This window comes from Eleutherodactylus coqui, chromosome 7 (assembly GCF_035609145.1).
Source record: "Eleutherodactylus coqui strain aEleCoq1 chromosome 7, aEleCoq1.hap1, whole genome shotgun sequence".
NCBI lineage: Eukaryota > Metazoa > Chordata > Amphibia > Anura > Eleutherodactylidae > Eleutherodactylus > Eleutherodactylus coqui.
The window spans coordinates 170,190,592-170,217,167 of record NC_089843.1 but is presented as its reverse complement, the minus strand read 5'-3'; the positions used below and the strand labels follow the sequence as shown (position 1 = coordinate 170,217,167).

The 26,576-nt window shown below is 44.4% G+C and overlaps 1 protein-coding gene across 1 annotated transcript; it reads left to right on the top strand.

Annotated features, from left to right (window-relative positions):
• Positions 1–907: 907 nt before the first annotated feature.
• On the top strand, positions 908–24,066 carry METAP1 (methionyl aminopeptidase 1). Its single transcript, XM_066574012.1, has 11 exons — positions 908–1,255; positions 4,971–5,022; positions 6,494–6,603; positions 12,386–12,446; positions 12,537–12,628; positions 13,545–13,628; positions 16,382–16,520; positions 16,696–16,827; positions 18,051–18,194; positions 19,789–19,854; positions 20,545–24,066. Exons 1-11 carry the CDS (start codon positions 1,142–1,144, stop codon positions 20,703–20,705), a joined length of 1,155 nt encoding a protein of 384 aa, XP_066430109.1. The 5' UTR covers positions 908–1,141; the 3' UTR covers positions 20,706–24,066.
• Positions 24,067–26,576: the final 2,510 nt, after the last annotated feature.

The window sequence follows — 26,576 nt, the reverse complement described above, 5'->3', positions numbered from 1 at the left end:
AAAAAATGTGTAAAAAAAAAAAAACCATTAGAAAACCCTTTTTTGCACACTTTCTCCTCACGATATGATGGATCCTTTGGCATCATCGTATCCATAACGACCTCCACAATACATTGAACGCCCCATGTATCCCGCACAGCGAAAAATGTAAAGAAAAAACCCCCCAAAACTTAAGCAAGATGCTTATTTTGTTTGTTTTGCCTCCCAAAAAACGTAATAAGGGCGTACGACCGTATTGTCCTCGCGTATTATGTATGCAACGCGCGGTGAGTGGAGTCAGCGGACTTTCCGTGATCCGTTCGCATTAGTGTGTGGACACTGCGTGCCGAGGACTAGATTGCAGCGAGCCGTACGTCCCGTGAGCCCCGTACACTTGTATGGGCAGCATATGGAACGCAATACATACATTACGAATGGGCAGCGATTCAAAAAGGCAAGTGCCCCCTTGTGGCTGTCCGTGAGATACCCGGGTGTTCGCAGTGCACTCGCCGCTGGCTCACACAGACTGCTAAGGCGCACACGGTTTACACATATGGTTGTGTGCATGAGCCCTAAAAGTGATCAAAAAAGCCGTATGTACCCCAAATCGGTACCACTCCAGACCACCAGCATTTTGTGAGACCCCCAAAGAGCCTGCGGATTGTCAGACTATAGACTGCACTTCATAGTAGTATCCTCCAGCACAGAGGAAGATATAAATCTGATAACTCAGGCGCAAACAGCGCCCAGCGCACATGTGCGCCGCTCCGCCACCACAAACCGCCATGTCTAGCGGTCGCCGGGTTACCTCCCAGAGCTCCTCCCACTCACGGGCCCCGCCCACAGCGGCTCTCCTTATAAGCCTCCCCCGCGCCTTGCTATAGCAGTGAGGGCGGCGCGGCAGGCTCCCTCCTCTCAGCGCCCGCACCGCTCCGCCCACTAGAGCCGCCACCTATCGGACGAGCCGTCATTGGGCCGGCGCGCCCGCTGACATTGGATGGCTGGACGAGCTGCTCCCTTTCCTGTTGTCCCCGCACGTCACTCCCTGCTATCTCCCCGGACAGGCCGGGTGCGGCGCCGCCCAGCAGCAGCCTCTGTCCCGGCACACGCCCTCCTCCCGTCTCCTCCCCGCCGTCCTGCTGTGGGTGCTGCCGGGTGAAGCATGGCGGCGGTGCAGAGAAGAGTGTGTGAGACGGAGCACTGCACCAGCGAGGCCAAGCTGCAGTGCCCGACCTGCCTCAAGCTGGGCATTCACGGCTCGTACTTCTGCTCGCAGGTATCACCCGTCGGCCTGTGCCAGGCTGTGTGCCCTCCCCGGGGAAGCACATGTCGGCCAGTGGCATGTGCCATGCAGGGTACTGCAGTGCTGCCAGCCTAGGGAGGGGGGGACTTCTCTAGCGCCCCCTACCGGTTCACACTGCCTGCAGACATAGCAGAGGGGTTTTTTTCTTCTGTTGCTGCAAAATCTGCATGTGATGCAAAGTGTGAAATCGGTGACGTATTATGTGCGCAGGCTATATAGCGGAGGGCGTCAATGAAGGCGCTGATTCTTCATTGTTTCGCTCATGCTTGTGCATTTTAGGCGCATTTATAAAAAAAAACCCGCTGCATGTTCTATTTTACTGCGTATTACGCATTTACAGCCCAATAGTTTTTTATTGGCGCATTTGGAACGCAGTTATATCGTGGGGATACGTAGCAAGTAAAATGTGTAGGTTGTGGGGTTTTTTTTGGGGGGGGGGGGGGGGGGGGGTTTGCGCAGTGTTTTCTGACACGGTGGTGTTGTGAGCCCGGCCTCATGGTCACGCTGCGAACCTAGTGATGACCCCCATCTACTTGTACTGTAAGGTGCTTTGAATTCCCAATATAAAATCCGCATCCTGAACGCGCAGCAAATCTGCTGTCAGAATGCCTCCGATTTCAAAATAAATAAAAAAAACCCCCTAAAACCAACGTTTCTCGCTCCAATTGTCGCCGGATGGTGCGAAGCTGAAGAATAATCATTCATTGGAAACGCTGGCAGCGAATGAACAATGAATGATGACTCGTTCGCTTTTTGTTCGTTGCTCAGTTTAGGCAGGCATAAAAATGAACCGGCGGTCGGCCATCTATGAGCAACCGCCTGCTTACTGTGAATGGAGGCGGCCGGAAATCCCCAGCGCACTCCCCTTGTGCTGAGCGATTGTTGCTCTTCGATGGTCGTTGGGACGACTGTAGGGCAAAGTCTAAAGGCCTTGTAAACTACTGATGGCTGCTCCTTCAGGAGAGGTCACCTACCATAGATGCTTGCAGACAGCTCCCTTCCCACTGCAGTGCACAGTCTTGATATTGCGGACTAAGTTGCATTCATGTCAGTGGGAAGTTGGCTTGCAATACCACGTCGGGTGACTACAGCCGGAGCGTACTGGGCCAGAGAATAGCTGATCGGCAGGGGTTTCTGGTGACAGACCCCCTGCTTATTTATCATTTACTACCTATGCTTAGGATAGACCATCAATAGTTTACAACTGGACAACCCCTTTAAGGCTCCAGACATCAGACTTTAAAATGAAAAGGGTTGTCCCACGAAATCAACCTATCGCCTATCCACAAGATGGTTAAAGCGACCTTCCAGGTCTGGAGAAACAAATCTGACCAAATCACTTCTCTGACTACCGGCTGCCCACGGCAGTATACATTGGTAGTCTGAGACACTACATGCTCACCTGACTGGCCGGCACTGCTCACATGGGCAGCACTGGCCAATCAAAGCGGGTGTAGCGTCTTATAGTAAAGCACAGTGTGCATCAGGCAGTCAGAAGCGGGTTTCATCTGGTTCTCGAGGCCCGGAGGGGCGCTTTAAGTATCTGATCGCTGGGACTTCCACTGACTATGGAAACAGAGTCTACATGTATCCCCAAATGAATGGCGCAGCGGTCACGCATGTACACAATCGCTGCATTCATCCTTGGAACTGCTGGAAATATGGAAGTGCCTGTATTCGGTTATGTCTGGCAGACACGTAGAGATAACCAGAGCAGTAGTGTGCATGCAAGGCCGCTGCGCCATCTCCCCCGGAGCACGCAGGATCGCCGGGGGTCCGCCATCCGTCAGGTACTCATCGCTTATTCTGTGGATAGGTAATAAGTTATTTTTGTTGGACAATCCCTTTAATGCGGACTCCTGGTGTCCCTCCCCAAAATAAATTCAGATTCCAGGCATCAGACCTCAAAATTGATTCAGACCCCATACGGGAACATTAATTCAGCTGTTAGATCCCACAGTAAATTCGGGCCCCTCCCCAGTAAATGTAACCCCATCCACAGCTTCGCAATCCCTACGCAATACGGCCGGGTGAAAGACCCCCAGAAGGAAAAAAGCCCTTTGAAGAATTCAGTAACGCATGCTTGGTTTCCCCACTTAGCGCTGTGAACCGTGCGTCCTGCGCTTTATGCTGTTAGAGGTCTTGGTCTCTAATACAGGCACATGAAGTGGCAATTTGCCCAACGCCTTAGACTTTCCAACATAAAGGTGACTTCTTGGGTGAATTTGATATTCGCTTGCCTCTCACAGACGCCGATTACATTAAATATCCCGGACCCGAGCTCACACGCAGATAAAAATAGCTTACAGAATATTAGATATAAGAACAGCACAAGTGCTCAACGTCATTCAGCTTTGTGTGCCCGTGCTGCCCTGTGGGTAGGATCACTGTGCCATGGGGTCTGCTTCTGGGCTCCTTCACCCCTGCCTCTGTTTCCGCTGGAATTCCATCTTGCCCGTTCTGTTTTCGGAGCAGAAAAAAAAGAATTCTAATGGAAATTTATTTATTTTTTTTCTCTGCTATTTCCCTTTTTTTTTTCTTTGCTTACCCATCAAAATCAATGGGGGAAAAACTGGAAATGCTTGTCATCGTTTTTATTCCCTTTTTTTTTTTTTTTTTTTTTTCCCCTGCTCCAAAAAATAGAATAGCCAGATGGAATTCAAACAGCGAATGCAGGTGTGACTAAGTCCTTGTTGGGTCAAAAGCTGTTGTGGTTTTTATATACTTTTTTCTTTCTTTGTCTCTTTACTAGCTGTTTTGTGCACAAGGTGTTCCCCAAGTTCAATGCCTGTCACAGTAGTACCCCGCAGTTACTTTGCTTCCACCTCTGATCTGCTTGGCACTATATTGCCACCCGAGGCAATGTTACACCACAGTAGGTAGTCCTTTCTGCTTGGTACTCCCTACCATGCTGCTGCGTGCCACACTCTGCTGGTAGCAAGCTACTAGAGTGTGCCTGTAGTCTTCTGCTTTGGATGGACCTCAGATAACAGACAGTGTTTGCTAGCCATGTGTTCTCCCTTTGCCAGGGAAAAGCCGCCTCCATGCATGCAGTAGGCTGAAGCATCGGCTCACTGTTCTTTTTTTTTTTTTTTTTGCCCAAGGCTCCTTGGCCACCTGGATCTGTCCAGTGTTGATCCATGATATGGACAAACTCTAGGAGACAACTAGCCAATCTGCCTTGGAAGTAGTTGCTGGTACCAACATATCTGCTATTTATGGAGGTTATAGTGCCTGGCTACTAGAATGATAACATGGTGTTAGACCGGTTTCACATCCGGCCGGAGGTTCCACCGCGAATCCGGCTCAAAGTACTGAAAGAAAAATCGCTGCTTGCAGCGCTTTTTCTTCCATCCCAAAAGCCAGGCAGCTGAGCGGAAACAAACAGACCCTATTATAGCCAATGGGGTCTGTTCGGTTCCATCCTTGGATGCAGCCATTCAGCCACAGGGATTCCCCCTTTCCTGCTCCCTGAACAGAGAAGGAAAGCGGAACCCTGGGTGCCGGCGTGAAACCTTAGCGGATCCTGTTGAATCCCCTTTACCTCCTCTCCTTCCTGCTAATCTTTACAATGAGTGTCCTAAGGAAGGGATATTCTGGCGCGCATGCGTGTCGGGGAGATTGCATGTTTTCTACATTCACATGTGTCGTACTGGATGTCTCACAACGGAATTTGGTTCTTTCCTAGGAATGTTTCAGAGGAAGCTGGGCATCGCACAAGATGCTGCACAAAAGAGCAAGTAAGTAATAGTTTTGTTTGGACAAATTTACATACTTTTACTTTAAGAAAAAAAACAAAACAATTGGAGACTGCAGTATACTGAGCATTCAGAGTTCAGTCCAAAAGGCTCTTCACCAGCAAGGGTCTGTCTGACACAAGATCTGCTGCGTCAGCCGGAATAAGATGTGTGCTAAGAGGTTCTAAAAAGTTTTGCCAAGTGCAGCAGATAATACGGATTGTCACCGCTGCATTGTGTTCAGCACCAATTACTTTGTCATCACGTGGAAGGATTTATTTTATTTTTTTTCTTTTCCTGTGTGTATAACGTTTAAGAAAGCCTTTAAGGCCCAATGTCCACTTGCACACACGGATTCCATTGCTGAATCCAGCCGTGCCCGCAGACATGGAGAGGAAATAAGGATTTCTTACCTCTCCAGCTCCAGCGCGGGTCTCCTTGTGCCGGCCAGATCTTCTTTCTTTAGCACGGTAGCTGTGGCTGTCCACTGACTTAAATGGAAGCTGTCCTGCAGGATCCGCAGACAAAATAGTGAAAACACTGCGATTTCTTCCCACATATGCGAACTATGCGTCGGGGGGAATCGCACCTGCATGCTTGCATTCCTATGGGCTTCTAGAGCTGTGGATCCTTTTTTTTTTTTTTTAATTTTTTTTAAAATAAACATGGGTGTAATAACATGGCAGTCTTGGGGCCATTGCTAGGCCCCCAACTGCAATAGCAACGTGTTGGCACCCTGCAATTCTGGCGTGAAGGTGGCAAATGGGGTGAAAGCGACCTCCTCCTTCTAGCTAATCACTTAGATGCCACAGTTCCTACTGACCCCAATATTTGAGTGGCTTACACGTCCAAGATTGGAGTTCTCTCCAATCCCTGTTTTTGCAGGCTTGTCGGCTGTATAACCCAGCTGGCACCCGCACCCTTCCCACCATGCACTCCCTTGTAAGGCCAGAGTTTACAAGCAAACTGGGCCAGAAAAGGCTTTTCTCTACATTTCATCTGAGCCTTCAATCGGTGGGTGATGTATGGAAGCCTTTCCCCATCTATCCCTCAAGGGAAGGCCATACATTGTTCATAGCCTTTTTTTTCATTTTCTGGAATGTGCACATAGAATACCATCTGTACTGCACACACAGTATTGTGAACATGGCCCAATATAGGTGGGTAGGTTGTAGTAATGTATTGCAGTAACATTTAGTTTCACAGTAAGTTGGAGTAGAACATTGTTCATTTTGGTTACATATAATCTACAAGTACATCAATGATCACAGCCTCTTAAACAATGGGGGGGGGCGCCAATGTAGGCTTTACTAAAATCCGCATGTAACGGATATTTTGAACTATCACTTAGAAGAAAAGGGTGAAGATCCTCACCTCATCGGACTCTGTAATAGGCTGCAGTTACATTTTGTAGAATATTGTTTAGGACTTTTGACAATTCTTACGTTAATTCAAGCCTTTTTGCTTCTATAAGATGAGAAAGTCAAGCGTGAGATTTCACCATGGACAATGGAAGGAGAAATCAACACGGATCCTTGGCTAGGCTACCAATATACTGGAAAACTCCGACCACACTATCCTCTGGTAAGTCTGTAGGCAGTCTCTTAGTGTAACGCTTATCTTCAAGAACGTGTCGGAGGTATTCATTTGGATGCCATTAGACTGGTATTGGGCTTGTTGGTCTACTGATGCCCATTGCACTGCTGTCGTCAGATTGGCAGGGTTCACTGTCTAAAGCCTCATGCCCACGGCCGGGTCGGATTCCGCCTGCGAAATCATGCAGCGGAATCAGACCCGCCGCCCCTCTTTGTAGATCGCAGCATGGGAGGGGTTCACAGAGGGAGCGCGCCTCTGTGACGTCACCGGGCTCTCGCGATATAATCTGACCGCGAATTCCGCAAGGATAATCTGTCTGTGTGCATTAGTCCTTATGGACCATAGTTGCGAAATATGGGCTTGGGGGATTATTTTTAAATGCAGTGAAAACATGTCAAGTTTTCTTTTAACCCCTTTAAAAACACAACCTATTTTGGCCATGAGGACACAATGATCTTGTTTTTGGGAAGAGGGGGGTGGTGGAGTGTAGGTGGATTTTCATCTCCACTTCTCAAAAAACATAACTTTTAAATTGTTCTGTCGACATGGCCGTATGAGAGCCTTTTTTTTTTTTTTTTTGGGAGGGGTTTGCAGAGGGAGCACGCTTCCTTTGTGACGTCACCGGGCTCTCGCGATATAATCGCAGAGAGCCCGGCTGGTTGCTATGGCATCCTGTATTGCCATAGCCTGTTATCGCTATATAAGCGATAAGGCAGGGCAGTATACTGTAAGTGCCCCAGAGGGACACAAAGTTTGTGTGTGTTTAAAAAAAAACAAACAAAAAAACCGCTCCCCCCCCCCCATATTAGCATAAAAAAGGTTAACCCCCCCCCCCCCCCCCAATATTTGGTATTGTCGCGTCCGTAACGACATGTACAATAAGCTGCACATGCTTTTGACTGTGCAGGGGAAAAAAGCATTAAGAAAAAAACACTAAAAAAACAGGCAAAAAGCAAAAATTTTTTTTTAGCATTTTTGCCTCCCTAGAAACGCAATAAAAGTGATCAAAAAAGCCGTATGTACCCTAAAATGGTACCAATAGAAACTACAGCTCGTCGCACAAAAAATAAGCCCTCATAGAGCTCCGTACATAGAAAAATAAAAAAGTTACAGGTCTTTGAATGCAGCGACTTAGAAATTTTTTTTTCCAAAAAAAGGGTTTTTATTGCAGAAAAGTGGAAAAACCTAAAAAAAAGTAAGAATTTTGGTAGCGTTGTAACCGTACCGATCCGCATAAAAAATAGATTGTGTAACTTATGCTGCATGATTAACCCCTTAACGACTGCCCCATCGGGAAACTACGTCCTCAGTAAGTGGGCTTTAATCCTAGAGGACGTAGTTTTATGCATCCTCTTTGGATTAATGCCCACTTGCCTGAGGACGTGACAGCTCCATGCTGTTGGTGCCCGCAGGTAGCCGACAGCATGGAGCTGTCATCCCAGGATGCGGGCAGTAACACCCCCCCCCCCCCCCCCCCCTGTATTGCGATCGGCATCGCAAAAAATAAAAAAGTGTAAAAAGTTAGATATTCAGCTGCCCTGATGGGTCGGATCCATCAGGGCAGCTGAAAATGCTCACCCGGCTTGTCGGCGGTGTCCCCCGGAGATCTGGTCCTCCCGGACCCGCCGCCGGCCTTCTGCGCATGCGCGCCAGACGATGACGTCACGCCCCCGGCAAATTTAAAATCTCCCGGCTCCTGAAGGTAGCCGGGAACCAGGAGGTGTTACCAGGGACCGCTGTGAGCGGTCCCCAGGCCATCGGATCCATGAGGGGAGGTGAAAATACTCACCCCCGATGCTCTGCGGTGTCCCGGTCTCCTGGGACCAGAGTCCCCTTCTGTGCATGCGCGACCGATGATTGACATCGGGCGCGTGCACAGAGGGGCTCGAGCCTCGGGAAACTTAAAATCCCTCTGCTCCTGGCTGCCATGTGTAGCCAGGAGCAGAGGGATGTCACTGGGGACATGATCACTGTCATCCAATGGATGACAGTGATCATGTATAGTAAAAAAAAAAGTGTAAAATGTTTAAAAAAACTTGCGTTTCATCTCCACAACTACATTGTGTACAGGCTACGGGTACCCGTGTCATCGCTAAGCGACGGTGCGGGAAATGCAAACAAAAAAAAAAATATATATACTACGCATGACCGCCTGTGTGAGTAGGCAGTTATGCGCAGTACATTACATGGCTGTACGCAGGGTCACAGCCGGAATCCGCTGCGGGCCTCCCCAAGCGGATTCCACCTACGGCTGCGTGAGCCCGGCGTTATTCAGACCGCTACCTGTAATACGTAATTTACAAGAAGCCCCGGGAACGCTCGCCTTCCTGCAGTTCCAGGAGCACCTTGTTGAGCGCCTTCTGTGTGAGACCGCCGCACCTCAGCGAGATTACGGAGACTCACAGAGCGCCACTTTTTACACCCCATACCCGCTACTGAGGTCACTAAATACCCCCAAAAACCATGAGAGGAGGGGGGGATACACGGTTTTATTGCCCCATGTACCCATCCCAACCAGCCAATTTTTTTTTTTTAAGGTGTCAATTTTTATTCCGTACAAGTGGGCAATGGGGCCCGGAATTTATTCAGTTGTGCCCTGCAATCCAACGGGTGTTCCCTCCATTATAGGCCTTGCCATGTTTCCTTTAAGTAGATTAGGGCCACAATAAGTATGTTTTTGAACACGGGACAAACGGAGTATTCATTTTGGGGTGAACGTCTTCATTCCTATGTACACTATACAAAAAAACTGTTTTTAAATTGACAAAATTGCCAAAAAAATGAAAATCGTAATTTTTTTCCTTCTGCTTTGCTTAGATTTATTCAAATACTGTGGGGTCAAAATACGCAATACACCCCTAGTTGAATTCTTTAGGGGTCTAGTTTTTAAAATGGGGTCATTTGAGGGGGTTCTTTATCGTTTTGGACGCTCAATGGCTCTATAAGTGGGCGATGGGGCCTGGAATTTATTCCGTTGTACCCTGAAATCCAACGGGTGCTCCTTCCATTATAGGCCTAGCCATGTGTCCTTTAAGTAGATTAGGGGTATGGTTCTGAACACGGGTATCAATTTTGGGGTGAAAGTCTTCATTCCTATGTGTGCTGTACAAAAAAAACAGTTTTTAAATTGATACAACTGCCAAAAAAATGAAAATTGTAATTTTTTTTCCTACTGCTTTGCTTAGATTTATTCAAAAATTGTAGGGTAAAAATACACAGTACACCCCTAGATATTTGTTAAAGAGGTTGTCTCGCGAAATCAAGTGGGGTTATACACTTCTGTATGGCCATATTAATGCACTTTGTAATATACATCGTGCATTAAATATGAGCCATACAGAAGTTATTCACTTACCTGCTCCGTTGCTAGCGTCCTCGTCTCCATGGTTCCGTCTAAATTCGCTGGCAGCTTGCTTTTTTAGATGCGCTTGCGCAGTCCGGTCTTCTCCTTTCAGCACGAGCCGCTTCAGTGTGCTCCCCGCTACAGCTCTTCTGCGCATGCGCAGACGAGCTGTCACTGCTCGGGAGCGCGCTGGAGCGGCCATTCTGTACCATCCTCTGTTAGAGGAAGGTGCAGAAACTGGAGCCGCCCAGCAGTGCCGAGAAGCCGCCCAGCAGTGCCGAGAAGCCGTCCAGCTGTCCCGAGAAGCCGTCCAGGTAAGTGATGGGTCGGGGGTGATGTGTCACTAACAGGTGAAGGTCCCGGGCCACAGCGCTGGGCTCCGGGGCCTTCGTCTGTTGTCAGGGTCTAGCGCGGGGGGCCGGGGCGTAGCGCGGGGGGGGGCGGGGTGTAGCGCTGGTTACCTGCTGCCTGGCGGTGGGTGACTGGTCGGCGGCGTTCAATCCCGGGGTCCGGTCGGCGGCTGCGGGGCGTCTGGTTGTCAGGGAGACACAGCTGGTAGCGTCTCGGGAGCGCGCACGTCGGGCTGCAGCAAGCGAAGGGAAAAGAGCCGGCGGCCATCTTGGGGAAACTTTTATAAGTTGCTGAAACGCTGGAACTGTAAGTAGAAACCAGCTAGAAAAGTCATTTACAGGGGGGCTTAGTAATGTATGCTTAATTAGGGGGACTGGCCAAAAAAAAAAATTCACTGCTTCCTCGAGACAACCCCTTTAAGGGGTCTAGTTTTCAAAATGGGGTCATTTGTGGGGGTTCTCTGTCGTTTTGGCCGCTCAAGGGCTCTACAAGTGGGCAATGGGGCCTAAATCAGCTTCATGCTAAATTTCTGTTGTGAAAGCCACCGCCTCACCCCCCCCCCCCCCTTGACTTTGGGCCCCGTTGTGCATCCAGACAAAAGATTAGGGCCACAATGGGTATGTCTCTGAACACGGGACAAACAGGGGTATCTATTTTTGGGTGCAAGTCTTCATTCATGTGTGTGCTGTACAAAAAAACAGTTTTTAAAATGACAGAATTGCCAAAAAACCCGAAAATCACATTTTTTTTTTCCCTTTTGGTTTGCTTGAACTCATTCAAAAACTGTGGGGTCAAAATGGGCAGTACACCCCTAGATAAAATTGTTAAGGGGTCTAGTTTTCAAAATGGGGTCATTTGTGGGGGTTCTCTTTGGTTTTGGCCGCTCAAGAGCTCTACAAAAGTGCTATGGGACCTAAAATGCCTTCAAGGAAAATTTCTGTTTTGAAAACCACCGACTACTCCTTTTGTTTTGGGCCCCACTGTGCATCCAGACATAAGATTAGGGCCACAATGGGTATGTTTCTGAACACGAGAGAAACGGGTATCCATTTTGGGGTGTAAATCCTCATTTTCATGGGCACTATATGAAAAAAAATATGTCTTTAAAATGACATATTTGCAAAAATATGAAATTTTATTTTTTCTCCTCTAAATTGAATTAATTCCTGAGAAAAACTGGTAGGGTCAAAATACTCATGCCCCCCTCAGTGAATACACTAAGGGGTGTAGTTTTTAAAATGGGGTCATTTGTGGGGGTATCTATTATTCTGACACTCATGAGCCTTTGCAAACTTGGCTTGGTGCAGGAAAACCAAGTGCTCCTCAAAATGCTGAAAAGTAATGTTTAGTTTGTACGTCCTCTAAATGGTTATAAAAAACACAAGTTTTTCAAGTGTGCATTCAGAATAAAGTAAACAGATGGAAATATATATCTTAGCAAAAATTTGTACAGTATGTTTGAACATATTTGAGATATTACAGTTGAAAATGTGAAAAAATGACAATTTTTTTTCAACATTTTTCCAATATTGGTACTTTTAATAAATATACACAAATGATATCGGTCTCTTTTTACCACCTAACTGAAGTACAACATTTGGCGAAAAAACAATGTCAAAATCACTTGGATATGTAAAGCCTTTACGGAGTTATGCTACGTTGAACGATGCATGTCAGATTTCCAAAATTTGGCTCTGTCACTAAGGCGCAAACAGGCTTCGTCACTAAGGGGTTAACGCTGTGAAGAAAAAACAATATCTATGGCAGAATTGATATGGTTTCTCTCCTTGCTATCATCAAAAAATAAAAGATTTACAATAGTCAATGTACCCAAAAATGGCACCGATAAAAGCTACAGTTCGCCGAGCAAAAAACAAGCCCTTATACGGCCGCGTCAACGGAAAAATAAAAATTATGACTTTTGAAAAATGAAGAAAATCCAAAAAAATTGTTGCGTCCTTAAGCCCAAAATAGGCCATGTCATTAAGGGGTTAGACATATTTTGTGGGAGAATGTCTCATGAAGTTGGCTTGTGACTGGCCACGTATGTAAGTTGTCTGTGCCTTGCTCTTGTAGATGCCGATGAGACCAGTACCAAGCTACATACAGAGGCCAGATTATGCAGATCACCCTTTAGGTAATGTCAGGCATCGATTTCATGTTCAGGTATATGTAATTTGTGAGATAAGATGAGATGGACCTATCCAAATGGTGATTTGTTTTTAAGGAATGTCACAATCTGAACAAGCCTTGAAGGGAACCTCCCAAATTAAAGTGCTTTCTTCAGAAGAAATTGAAGGATTGCGCGTTGTATGTAAGGTAAGACTTTATACAGAAGGTACACGGTAAGTTTGTGGTTGCTGCATACTGGGTGGAAATGTTTAAAATATTAGTGGAGTTTTATTCTATTCCTGTTAAGTTAGTTTGCTCAAGAAAAAGCGTGTGTCCCCAGCGAATGTGTGGAGTATACGGTACTTTACTCCAACTGCTGCAGGACATTGTAACACAGCTGCACATCCCTTATGAAATCAGTTAACACTTTCCAATCTTTTTTTTTTTTTTTTTTCCCCTTCAATTTATTTGAATGCCCGTTTGGCATTCTCCCTTCACCCTCCTGATCTTTGACAGCTGAGATCAGGAGTGTGCCGGCGGTCACATGATCGCCGGGCGGAATGCGGAAGTAACAATTCTGCATTCTTTCTTTATCCTCCCGACCTGGGCTATGAGTGACAGCTGAGGTCAGGTGGCTCCCGGCAGTCACATGTTGCTTCCGCATTCTCTCTGCATTACATGTAATGTGTAAAGGAGAAGGCAGAAGAGGTTAAAAACCCTTTCTGCCTACTGCTCGGGAGTCCTCAATGAGGAACAGTACATCTGCACCTGATGTGTCTGAGTGGGTGCAGATGCACTCTTGCACTGCAGTTGCGGACCTGTTCCAGCATCGGAGCTATAGAGGTAGCTCATGATGTCGGAACAAGTCAGGCATTGAAATGGAAAGGTGCTCAGAATTTTTTATTTTTTTTCCTATTCTAAAAGTTTGTTATAGGGATTAATGTTTCCCTGTTATAAATTAAGGAAATTACAGCTGAGATACATAACGTATAAGGTCGACTGCACACAGGCATATTTGCATTGCGGGATCCCGCATTGTGTGCTGCCAGCCTTAATGTACTCTGTACACATAGAATGAGAAAACTCTCACCCAAAATCATGCAGTTTCTTTTCTACTTTGTAGCTGGCTCGAGAAGTGCTGGACGTGGCTGCCATGATGGTGAGGTCTGGAGTGACTACTGAAGAGATAGACCATGCAGTACATTTGGTGAGCACACTTTTGTATAAATTTTTTTTTTTTTATGTGATATTTCAATTATTTATAAGTGACCCCCCAGTCAGTAGCTCAAAATTGATATGCATGTCTAAACCTACTGGGATTGATTACCTGCTATTTAGTTTAATTTGGTTTTTGCTCCTTAGTTCTATTAGCAAATAAGTGTTATCCATGACAATAGTTTGCTGCAGTGCCTAATCTATAATAGTCTGGGACACACCCCTATTCCAGGATTGGTTGAGGCTGCCTCCTCTGAAGCCTGAGCTAGTGATTAGATGGGGTGTGTCCCAGATTACTTCAGGTTGGGCACTGTAGCTAAACTGTATTCACAGCTCTGCCCTGATGGGGGTGACCTAAAAAGCAGCCAAGGGGAAAGATTTGAGGTAAAATGGCCATATTTTATTTGCTAACTAGCTGATTATCTGGCGTTGCCCATGTATTTTGTTTTTAGACACGTGTGTGTTTTAGACACGTGTGTGTGTGTGTGTGTGTGTGTGTTTAAGAACCAAATCATGCAAACACAACAGCACCTTATCAAATAAGGAAGGCTCCTTTCGGTGTATGTTGCAAGTTCCCAAAAGAAGTCTGGATCCGTGACCCCTATAAAGTCCACCAAGAAATGATGTGTTGGAACCGCAGAGCAGGGTACCCAAATACGTCAATGCATAGAATTAAAAGAATTTCATCTTTATTGATGCCAACATTTCGGCTGTTGCTGCAGCCTTTGTCTGTGATTTTAATATTCGAATATGAGGAGGACATCTGTGTAATATCCTAGTGCATGAGGAGGAAGAGGTCATCTGTGTAATAGCTTAGTGCATGAGGAGGAGGTGGTCGTCTGTGTAATAGTATTGGAGGAGGAAGTTGTCGGTGTGAGATATTATCTGATGAGCAGAAGGTCTGTAATACTGGCGTAATTAAAAATCAAAAATTCACTGACTTTCCCTGTTAATTTTTGTTGCCAATAGCAACCCATCACAGCTCAGCTTTCACTTGTTATACTGCTGAGGTAAAATGAAAGCTGCACTGTGATTGGCTGCTATGGGCAACACATATTTCCTTTTGTACTGCTTTCATAAGAGTGGGTGCTGGGCTCATTTCTGTGTGGTACATAGTGGCTTAGTGCTGATGGGAAGCTGTGTGGTAGTTGGAGCAGAGGAGGAGGTTGTCTGTGTAAGATATCTGAGAGGCAGTAGGTCTGTGTAATATATTAGTATTTGAGGAGAAGGATGAGGTGGTCTGTGTAATATAAGACTGAAATAAAAACCATCTGCTCAAGTGCAATTCTGGCACTCACTTATAGTTGTCTGAGGGCTTTGTTTTTTGCAAGATGGTTTGTATTTTTCAATGGCACTCTGTAATATACCATATAAGGTACTGAAAACGTAAAAAATTCAAAAGCGAAGTGCCCGTCCTCTGCCCCAGTCATCCAGCCGGCACTGCAGCCTTGTGATTCACCCAATCTCTGACAGCAGAAGTCAGGTGACCTTCAACTGCCACTCAGTGGCCACAGCACCAGTGCTCGTTCTCCTGCCATCAGTGCTCACACCCTCAGTGCCATGATGCCAGGAGTTCTGATCAGTAGGCACAGTCACCTGCCCCCTCCCCACCCTCGCTGCTATTAGAGATTGGATGAACAGTGGGGTGCTGCAGTGCTGGCTCACCGGTGCTGAGGATCGGTTAGTACTGCTGTATTTGTGTTCTCACAGCTGCACCCCTTTCTGCTTTACATTTTAGAAAGTAACCTGACAACCTTTTTAAGGGCTTTATGGTTTTGCAAACATTACACTTTTTTTCTTTTTGTCCCCATTCATGTAAATGAAGTATTGCAGTTTTCTCACTGGCTGCTAGAGCACATGCAATAAGCTGACACTTCCTGTCTTCTGTAGCTGGCTTGTCCTCTCTTGACAGGGTTGGCAGGTGGTGGCGGAATTTAATGACCTCTCTATAGTAATGCTGGAGACCTAGATCAGGAAAGACTATAAACGCAAACTTCTCTGTAGCCCTCTCCCTTGGCACGCTCTGTGGAGTGGGCTGTACCCCATGGCCTCCTGCAGACTTTACAGTCTAACACTTGGCAATTACAGATGTAGGCTTTTTTGTGTATATGCACTGTATTCCTGTTTCCCTTTGATCCCTTCGTGTGTGTTCTTGGCTGGCGGGTGAACGCATAACCATATCTTCATACCAAGCTAGAAAATTGGTAGCAGCGGTTGTAGTTATACCATTTTAGGAGTGACTTTCTCGACTGTATGAATAATATCGTAATCTGGAATATATAAATGGTGAAATGCCAGGTAAGTATACACCCCTGGACCCCATGTTCCCTGTCCTATGCGTACCATAACTTAGTCTATGGTGCTGATAGGATGTGACGGGCTCCCTTTTACCTTCTAAGTGGTATAATGTTGTACACCTCTGGATCTAACAAGACTTATACTATATAAGAATATTACATATATTTTTACTCAAGTTGTGATTTAACTACAAGCTAAGTGTTTTTAGAAAACCTTGTATATCTTGTGGTTTTATGCTGTACCTGATGACCGGGTATGGGGGTGAGGGGCTTATTTTTGCATGCTTTTGGGGATATAAACCTTTTTAATAAAAATAAATTTAATCTGATTGAAAAATTGACCTTCCCTATTGGTTGTAGCGCTGTATAGGTCTGCCTTTTGAGTTTCTCTTCTGAAGTATCCTTACAAAAAAAAGTTTTGTTTTATTTATTTATTTTTTTTTTATAGGCTTGTATTTCAAGAAATTGCTACCCTTCTCCACTAAATTATTACAACTTCCCAAAGTCGTGCTGTACATCTGTGAATGAAGTGATCTGCCATGGGATCCCAGACAGGAGACCACTGCAAGATGGCGATATTGTGAACGGTAGGCGATGATTTTATACTCATTACGTGTCACTGAAAAGTAGAAAAGAAACTTAAAATGGAGATTTCATTTTCCTGGGATCCTAAATTCAGAGCTTATTATCTGTAACTTGATATGTAAAACCCCAAGATATAAATGATTTCAAGTGCTTTCTTTATTTCTACAATGTTTTCAGTGGATATTACGGTTTATCACAATGGCTACCATGGAGATCTCAATGAAACCTTTTATGTTGGAGATGTTGACGAGGGCGCAAAGCGGCTTGTTCAGACAACTTTCGAGTGCCTAATGCAAGCAATTGATGAAGGTGATGGAATAAATGCATGATATATTTATGCAACCTAATCTTTGAGGTTCTCCACCTAAATCTCTGGAAAATCTGATTTAGTAATACGGATTTAAACTGCACAGAGTGAAAGTTACCAAGTTGTATGTCTGTTTTTCTATTGCCCAGCAGGTAATGTGCCAAACACAACAATCAGCCTTTTTCATTAAGTAGGCCAAGCAGCCAGTCTGTTTCCAGCTTAAGGCAGAATTACCCTTAAATTGAGGTGATGCCTAACTGGTAGTCTGGGCCTTATGCCACGTATGTTTGTGTGCCGAGCCTCCGTACTGGTTATGACTGTCATTCACAGTTCATCGGTTGAGTTTTAGCCCTGCATTAGAGGCCCTCATAATGTGTCAGGTTGACCATTACTAACTCGCATGGGCTGTCTTGTCTGAGGGAAATTGCAGAAAAAGTTTCTTGAAGATTGGTGCTTTTCTAACTATTTTTGTCCCCATGTCTGGAAGATTTTTAATACTCCCTAAGATGAGAAACTTGAGTTGTGGTCAGACTGAAGCCAGAGAATGGTTCACAAGACCCAATTGCATTAAGATATTGGTCAAACTGTTGCTGTTTTTCAATTGTGCAAGACTTGTGCTTTGCGAAACGCACAAATGCGAACCCCATTCTTTTGAATGGGTTCATACACATGAGCAATGAAAACTATGGGAGATAGTACTGTGCAAAAGTTTTGTGGCAGATTTGGGGAAAAAAATGCTGCAAGGAGTGTTTTTTCAAAAATAGAAGTGTTAATAGTTTATCTTTGACAATTAGGCTAACTTCACACTGGCGAGCGTGTTATGGGGCCGTAAATCCTGCCCCCATATTACGCTCCCCACCATGTGAAGTCCCCGCGGATGCGAGGTATTTTCATGTCAAAATAACCTCACATCACTTTGCGGAAGAAGCAATCCTCTGCCGCAGTTGTCAGCCACATCGGAGGCTTGCGGAGTTTCTCCCATTGTTTTCAATGGGAAATCTTCTATCTGGCACATGGTGCGTATATACCTGTAGAGGCCAAAGTTGCCATGTAGCCCTAGCAGTAAGCTACAATTATAGTTATGCTCATTCCAAACAGTATTGGCCTCTTCCAGGTGAATGAGCAGAGCTTGGGATAATCGGTAGAGGGTTAATTTATACTGCAATGTAAGCTAACCACTATATTGTATCTTTCTGTAGAGTTGACTGTTTTTATCTCTCTCTAGTGAAACCTGGTGTTCGGTACAGAGAACTGGGAAATGTTATTCAGAAACATGCTCAAGCCAATGGTTTCTCTGTCGTTCGAAGCTACTGTGGACATGGCATCCACAGATTATTTCATACCGCTCCCAATGTGCCACATTATGCCAGTAAGTTTTCAATGGATCAGAATCTGGCAAGGTTTAAAGTTAAAACACACTTTATTTAATCCAAAGTATAATCAGACTTTTATCATTTAACTAAATGTAAATCTCATTGGTAGAGAACTGACTGTTGGGGCCTTGTGTGGACTCTGACAGAGGGTACTTGAGTCCTGAAAAGTGGTTCGATATTAAAATGATTTCGGGGGGAAAAAACATTGACAATTTTTACTTTTTTTTTTTTTTTTTTTTTCCTCCCCCCTACAAGACTATAATATGAGCAGGTTATGGCTGCCAAACCCAGACCTTCCACCGCACTCTGCTACAGACTAGGATCCTATAGTGACTAAAGTCCAATTCAATAGAACAGCAGAAAGTTCCAAGTATCGGCCAATATGGGAACTAAAATACAGTCTTGTGAAGGTGGTCTTAATGCGAGCACTGCTCGTAAAGTAAATGTCAGACAAACACTGGTGGGAGACTAAAGCATTATTGGATCAAGTGTTTGCCTGTTTATTTTCCTCTTCTTTTAAAGCAGCTTTTCCACATGGACATTTAGGTGGTAAATGATTGATTGGAGCCAGCCCTGATGACTAGAACAGGCCGGAGCCAACCATTCTGAATGATGGCAGTGAGGAGGGGTTGCAATGAAGTATGCTCCTGCTGCTACATTCAATGTCTGTGAATTGGTGGAAATGGCCAAGTGGTCTTGAACTAAAGCTTCCATATACCTATGGTTACGTTAATGTCTGCTCAAGAGCTTCTGTAGCAGACTAGTTTAAAAAAAAAAATAGTGAGATTTTTACTATATATTCTATCTGTATCTCAATGGACTCCATTATAGTCAATATTTTCAATTCTGTTTCTGTGTAGGAGAAAAATGGAAATACAAGCGCAGACCTGAACCTAGCCCAAGACTTTGACCACAATTTAGCCATTCCATTGCCCTTGGAATTCTATATGTGAACGATCCCAACAGCACATCTAAGGCCTAATGGTCCACGGGCAGATTCGAATTGCAGGCCACCTGCAGTTCAAGCCGCCCATAGGGAAACATGGGTGTCTGTCTGAATTAAAGTATGCAGATTTGATTTGCGGGACTGTTGGGTGCGGAAATCGAAGCATGCTGGATTTCAGTGCAGTGTACGCAGTTTAAAAGGGGGGAGGGGTTTTCTGCACACATCTGCAGTACAGGAAAAAGACCCAGTCTGGTAAGTGGGGCCCTCATCCGCAGGCAGGGTCTGATTCTGCTGCGGGCTCTCGCATGCGGAATCCGACGCCTGTGGACATGAGCCCTAACTAAACAGCAGGCCTGTGCAGATGATCAGCTGAATTCTTCGACGTCATACACTTCAGTCATTTTCCAGCTTGGTTAGATCAAATTTTAGTCATGATTGCATGTGTCTCTCTCCCCCCCCCCCCCCCCCCCCCCTCCTCTTTCACGGCTGAAATGGCCAAAATCGACCACTTTCGCTAATCAGTCTTGTGTATGGGCAGCTTTATTCCTCATGTACTATATGTTGGTTAAGTCCACGAAAGCGGTTTAAATATTTAACAGTTTAATCTCCTGAGGTTCTGATAATTATCTCTTGTTTTTTTTAAGAAAACAAGGCGGTGGGTGTGATGAAACCAGGGCATGTGTTTACAATCGAACCAATGATCTGTGAAGGTAAGGCTGACAGCTTATCCACTCTGCCTAGTAAGCTCTACATTCTCTGCAGTTTGTTTCTCTTTCCCGGAGCGTGTCAAGTAGAGTGAAGGATACAGAATATGCAAAATACAACAGTTATCTCTATTTCTGTAAAGATGCAATTCTAAGCGCTGTGCAGCTCCCTTTACTGTGTAAATGGTCGGCCATGTTTTGTAATTCTTTTCCCCTCCTAACTTTATCAATATTTGAACATGAAAGGATTCAGGATCCTGAACAATTATCATTATCGTAGTGCAGATAACTTTTGTTTTGTGACTTGGCCACAGCAACTAGTCTAATAGATAGAGATGAGTGAGCATACTCGTTAAGGCAAATTACTTGAGTGAGTATCGCCGTTTTCGAGTACATGCCCGCCTGTCCGAAAAGATTCGGGGGGGGGGGGGGGGGGGACAAAACGTGCTGAGGGTTTTTTTTTTTTTTTTTCTTTCTTCAAGCAGTCTATTGGTTCTTGTGAAAACTCCAATGTGCATGTCCCTATAATGGGACCATGGGCCCCAAATCTGCTACTATGCGGGAAGGGGGGGGACACACGACCTAATGCATAGCTGAGCCGGTCCTCCCAGAGTAACTAGGCTAATGCTTTTTCCCCTTATTGGCATGTTGTATTTTCTTGCCTTTTCCAACACACATTCTTGTTTTGATTGACAGGAGGATGGCAAGATGAAACCTGGCCAGACGGCTGGACTGCGGTCACAAGAGATGGAAAACGTTCAGCTCAGTTTGAACATACCCTTTTAGTCACAGAGACTGGATGTGAGATATTGACAAGGAGATTGGAACTTAATGGACGTCCTCATTTTATGTTTTAGTATCCCTCTTGTTGTCTTAATTTAGTTGATAGAAATGGTGTACACCATTACGTTTTTACATGAAAAGTACCTGAAGGAAACATGGTTTTATCACATCTATGTACATATCTGTGATAGAGGAAAACACCGTGCGGCTTCAATATAGTGTTAAGCAACTCTTGAAACCAGGAGAAAACAGGTCTTCAAATACATTTTTTTTTTTCTTTCTGCCTTTTTTTTTTCTTTACCACCATTTTGTTTTAAGAACCCCTTTGTCCTTAAAAAGCAAAAATTATGTTCTTTGCCTTCCAAGTTTCCACGGACAGAAACACACGTTGCCTCCACAGTGACTCTTTATACTGATGGTTGTATTTTACAGTTTGGGTCTTGGGGTGCTAACTTTTTTTTTTTTTTTTTTCCCTTCAGTATATACTAGCTATGCATTTGTGTTGCCATGTGAGACAATGGGCTGCTTCTCAATTCTGGCTGTCTTTATGCTGCTAAAGACATGTAGTAAGGGCGTATACATGTCTAGATCCATGGAGTTGAATATGTAGATTCTGCAACTTTTTGCTAGTGGTCTTTACTGCTTCATTCTTCATGGTGCTGATGAAGACCTTTTTTTTACTTTAGCAGAGTTGGTAGGTGTAATATTTTTTGGCATCCAAGCCCATAGTAGTGCGATCATTGGAAATACCTGACCGTAAATTGACTTTAGCTGATTGTTCTAATCTCTTGGTAATTTTGGTGCCTTTTTAAGCTTGGAAAGCTGACCTGTTCCTAACTAGTACTTTGCAGTATGAGCCTGTGAGAATTTAATCTTTGAATGATTGTTGTATTTGTTTGTCCCCATGTTCGTGTTCTTAAGACCTTACATACAATTTGCTCTGACTAATTATACTTAAGTGACTTTACATATTAAGGAATCTTGTACATCAGGTGGTTGTGCAGCATGTGTGTTCTTACAGGTTAAGGCCTCTGTCAGACGACCGTTTTTTGCCGCGATTTGTGGATCGCATGACTGATGCGCATCCGCAAATCGCGTGACCGGGGCCGAAAAATCTGCAGCTAGCAGCATTTTCGGCGAAATGTGCAGACACGAGGAATCGCAGATCGCACCGAAAATTCATCCCGCGCTTGCCAGCAGCCCATTGCTTTCAATAGAGCCAGCTGTATTGCCGGCTCCATTGAATTCAATGGGCGAACATCGTTCTTCTCTGCCACAGCTGTTACAGAGGAGAATGATTTGTGTAGTATATGATCTCAATGGGGTCGGCGCTGCTGCCGCCGGCCCCATTGAGCGCATATATAGAACACAAGGAATCGCAGATAGGCGCAATCTGCGATTTCTCGTGTCCTACAATTTATCGGACATGCGCATAAAAAGTGGCCATGTGACCGATCCCATTGCGAAGCAATGGCTCTATATAAGTGCAGATCGCGTGAAAAAACGCCCGTCTGACTGAGGCCTAATAAGTAACAAAAGATTTAGGGTAAGTTCACATAATGTAGAAATATTGTGGATTTTACGCAGCGGTAAATTCCAGAGCAATTCCAAATCCAAACCAGAGTCAAAACTAAATCGGCTGCGCATCGGCATTTAGTTTCGGCAGGTAATGAGCGCCCCTCCCAATTCTTTGATATCTGCTGCGGATACACAGCTGATTTGAGTTGCAGATTTTGATTTGGATGCAGAAATGTTGCAGAACTTTCCACCGCTGAAAGTCCGCAGCATTTCTGCCCCTGTCTGAACATATCTTTAGGGTCTATTCACATGGGCATATTGCGGGTTTTGATTGCGTCAATAAGCTGCATAAAACCGCAGTGCATATACGCAAGTGAGTGTGTATTTACTTGCTCTAAATACTTAGTACTGTATTTTGACACATAAATATACATAAAAATGACTTTTTTTTTTTTTAACTTGAACGAACCCAATGAAATTAATGGGTTCTATTCACAGGAATAGCGCACAAAACAGTTTATATGCTCGTGTGACTGAGCCCTCTTAGAGCCCAAGTGTGTGGTGGTTGGTTTTGTTTTTTTTTGTTTGCATTTAAGAATTGTTTGCCAAATCATATGAAAAAATGTTTCTCATTATTCCCCTTCATTGTTTGCCTATCTTTAAATATTTTCATTCTACAAGAAAGACTAGAGTCATCTGGAGCATAAAATTCTTTGGAATGCAATGGCTGTATATGTAAGTGCACAGTCCAAGTCCATGCTGACATGTTTTCTCATTAAAGGGGTTCTCTAACAAACCTTTATCATCCAACCACAGGATAGGTGATAAATGTATGATCGTTGGCAACCACGTCACTGGGACCCCCAGCATTCACTAAAAGGAGTCCAGAGCCCCTATTCCTGAGGAGTGTAACTGGATCGGTGGTCATGTCTGCACTAGACTATTCCATTCAATTTCTATAAGACTGACAGATGGCCAAGTACAGCGCTCGACTATCTCTGTCATTTTCTATAGACTTTGAATAGAGCAGCACTTTGTGTGACCATGGCTTCATTCAAGCTACTCTAAAATAGGGGCTTACGGCTCTAATTCTACTGATGGGTGATAAATAGTACCCCCATCAATCATGTGGATAGATGATAAATGTTCATGAGAGAACCGCATACTAAAATGACCTTAAAAATAAGACTTAAAGGGGTCGTCCGACTTGTATAAAGTGGTTGTTTTTCCTTTTACAACACGGGGGACTCATTAAAAATCAGCTGATGCTCCCCTCGTCGTTGACTCCAGTCTCTGCTCTGTTTACCGGCTGCGCTCGGCCTGTGACGTACCGTAAGCCTGTCAGCTGCAACCACTGTGATCGCTGCTTAGCGCTGGCATTGGCTGCAGCAGCTTGTTTGTAGATGGGTTCGGGCTGTGACTGCAGCCTGTAAAGTGATGTCAGCCAGAGGACTAGCATGGGGGACTCGGCCACTTTCTATAACTCAAACTATTCCTTCAAGTGATTTAGCAGACTGCCTTAAAAAAAAATACACAAACTACAGTCTAAAACGAGAAAAACGTACGCTTGTCTTGTTTTCCTTGGTGATCCAGTGCCAAAACTTCATGAGGGGTGTGCAGTATATGACCTCTGCAGTGGTTATGCGCTGTACTACTGACATGGGATCCATGATGCCAGGCGTACAGCATGTGACCACTTCAAGCACTGATTGGCTGCGGCGGTCAGCAACAGTACAGAATGTGCGGGAGACTGCTAGATCGCCAGGGAGAATGAGGGGAGTACTGATCCTTAACAGAAATCATTGTGGCTTATTCCTTCAACCCATGAGCATTTCATAAAGACCTGTCTGCCCAAAGTTTTGCTATGCTTTTCAACCAAATATTCTTGTTAAATTAAAATATGTTGACAAAGTTGAAGCTGTTTATTTGTATTGTCATTTGCTGTAATGAAGCTCTTGTAGACCAATCCCCATGTCTTTAGTCATCAGTTTCAATGACCCGTTTTCTGTTTAAAACCATAGCAGACTAACACAGTTGTACACGAGCTAAGACATCCAGGCCCTGGCAACGGCGTGTGTCGGCAGTCCGCTTACTAGCGTGGGTGGAAGTTCGGGCAGGAAAAAAGATCCATTTTTTTTTTTTTTTCCCTCAATGGGATGCAAAAATAAGTGAACCGAGTCTTATTCATTTCTACTTTGTTTTGCTAAAAAGACCCGCAGTTAAGCATCTGGCAAGCAGTTGGCTAAGGGCAAAGCCAAACCTCTGGTGAAATAATAACTTGTCACAGTAACCATCCACTCTGTTTACTAGGTTATAATCTAGAGATAAAGCTGTGCTTACATGAAACGATTATTGTTCAGAAAATCATTAAAACGAGCAAAGCTGAACAATAACGTGCACTTTGAACACGGGCAAAGACTGGACAAATAAGAATTGTGTGGTTCTCACTCATCCAGTTTCAGCCGTCAGAGAAACCCAGCGCTGGATCAGGCAGTTTAAACACTGTTCGTTCAGTGTTTCTCATAGGAATGTGAAACGGTGAATAAGAAAAGTATTAGCTGACTGTAGACCTAACTAGAGCAATCAATGCCAGTCAGCTGCTGCAAGTAAAGTCTTGGGGTGCATTAAAAGAGTTTATAGGGGTGAGAACATTTATTCTTCCACTATATAAGGCACTTGCCAGGGCTCACATGGAATACAGCATACAGTTCTGGACATCGGTGCTCAGGGAAAAATGTTACAGTGCTTGAGGGGGTTCAAAGAAGGGCAACTAAATTAATCAATAGAATAATAGGACTGGAATACCCCAAAAATTGGAGTTATTCACCCTGGAAAAAAGACTGTTAAGGAGCAACAAAATACCTATGTATAAATGCATTGGGCGACAAGATAGGGATCTCTCCCATGTTTACACCCAGGAGTGCGGTAACAAGAGGGCATTTTCTACATCTAGAAGAAAGCAAGTTTTATCACCAACATAGGAGGGGGTTCTTTACTGTAAGAGCATTGAGACTGTGGAACTCTCTGCCTGAGGACGTGGTGATGACAAAATCGTTAGAGTGGTTTCAGAGGGGATTTAAACATCAATCACTCCATAAAAAGAAAAAAGCCCTCATTGCCAACTATTTGTTTTCCTTGCCGTGGTATACAAGGTGCACTTTTCATCAGGGCTGTCCACACTGCCTTTTTCTTGGGTGCAAAACAGATTTCCCATGCTCTTATCTGCATTCTTTCTTGAATGCATCATGGACAGGAAGATGACCCTATTGTTTGATCATGCAAATAATTTAAATTTTTCCAAAGCCAAAGGAATATTGCACTCATTTGCTTCTGACAAGATCAGTGCCATGGGAATCCATGAAAGTATTCAATAATTTATTATGCGATGTGTTTCGGCAGTATCAACTGCCTTTCTTAAGCATATAATTGGGAATTAGCCTATGTAGTATTTTTAGGAAGGTGTTATGACAAAATGCATGAAAGGCCATGATTTGGGGCAGTTTCAAAAGTACAGTCCTTCAATGGGGTCAAATAGACAGAATAGTACCACAGGTGGGTTAACCCCTTAGTGACAGCCCTATCGTAAAACTACGTCCTGCTGTTGCAGGACGTGTATTGTGGGAGGTAGCGGCGCTATCTCCCTCCATTCAGCGCGGGCATCAGCTGTTTATTACAGCTGACACCCACGGGCAATAGCTGCGCTCGGCCGATCGCAGCTATTAACCCTTTAAATGCCGCTGTCAATTCTGACAGCGGCATTTAAATCCCCCGAAGCCTTAGCAGACTGCCTATCAAGCCATCCACACAGGGTGGCTTGAAAGACTGCCTGTAAAAAAGCAGTATGATGTAATGCTATAGCATTACGTCATACTGCAGGAGCGATCAAAGCGTCGCATGTTAAAGTCCCCCCCGGGGGACTTCAAAGTAATGTAAAAAAAATAATCAAAGTTTTTTTAATTGTTAAAAGAAAAAAAAAAGTTATAAAAGTTTAAATCACCCCCCTTTTGCCATATCCATTATTAAAATATCAAAATCATAATAAAAATATGTATTTGATATCGCCGCGTCCGTAAAAGTCCGATCTATCAAAGTAGTGCATTATTTTTCCCGCACGGTGAACGTCTGAAAAAAAAAAAAATAAAGAACACTTTTTTAGTTACCCTGTCTCCCAGAAAAAACGCAATAAAAAGCGATCAAAAAGTCGTATGTATTCCAAATTGATACTATCGGAAACTTCAGGACATCCCGCAAAAAATGAGCCCTTGCTCAACTACGTTGATGGAAAAATAAAAACGGTATTGCGCGCACAAAATGACCGCAGAAAATAATTAAAAAAAAATAAATAAAAGTACTACAGCAAAAAAAATACTATACAAGTTTGGTATCGTAGTAATCGTACTGACCAATAGAATAAAAATATCAGGTGG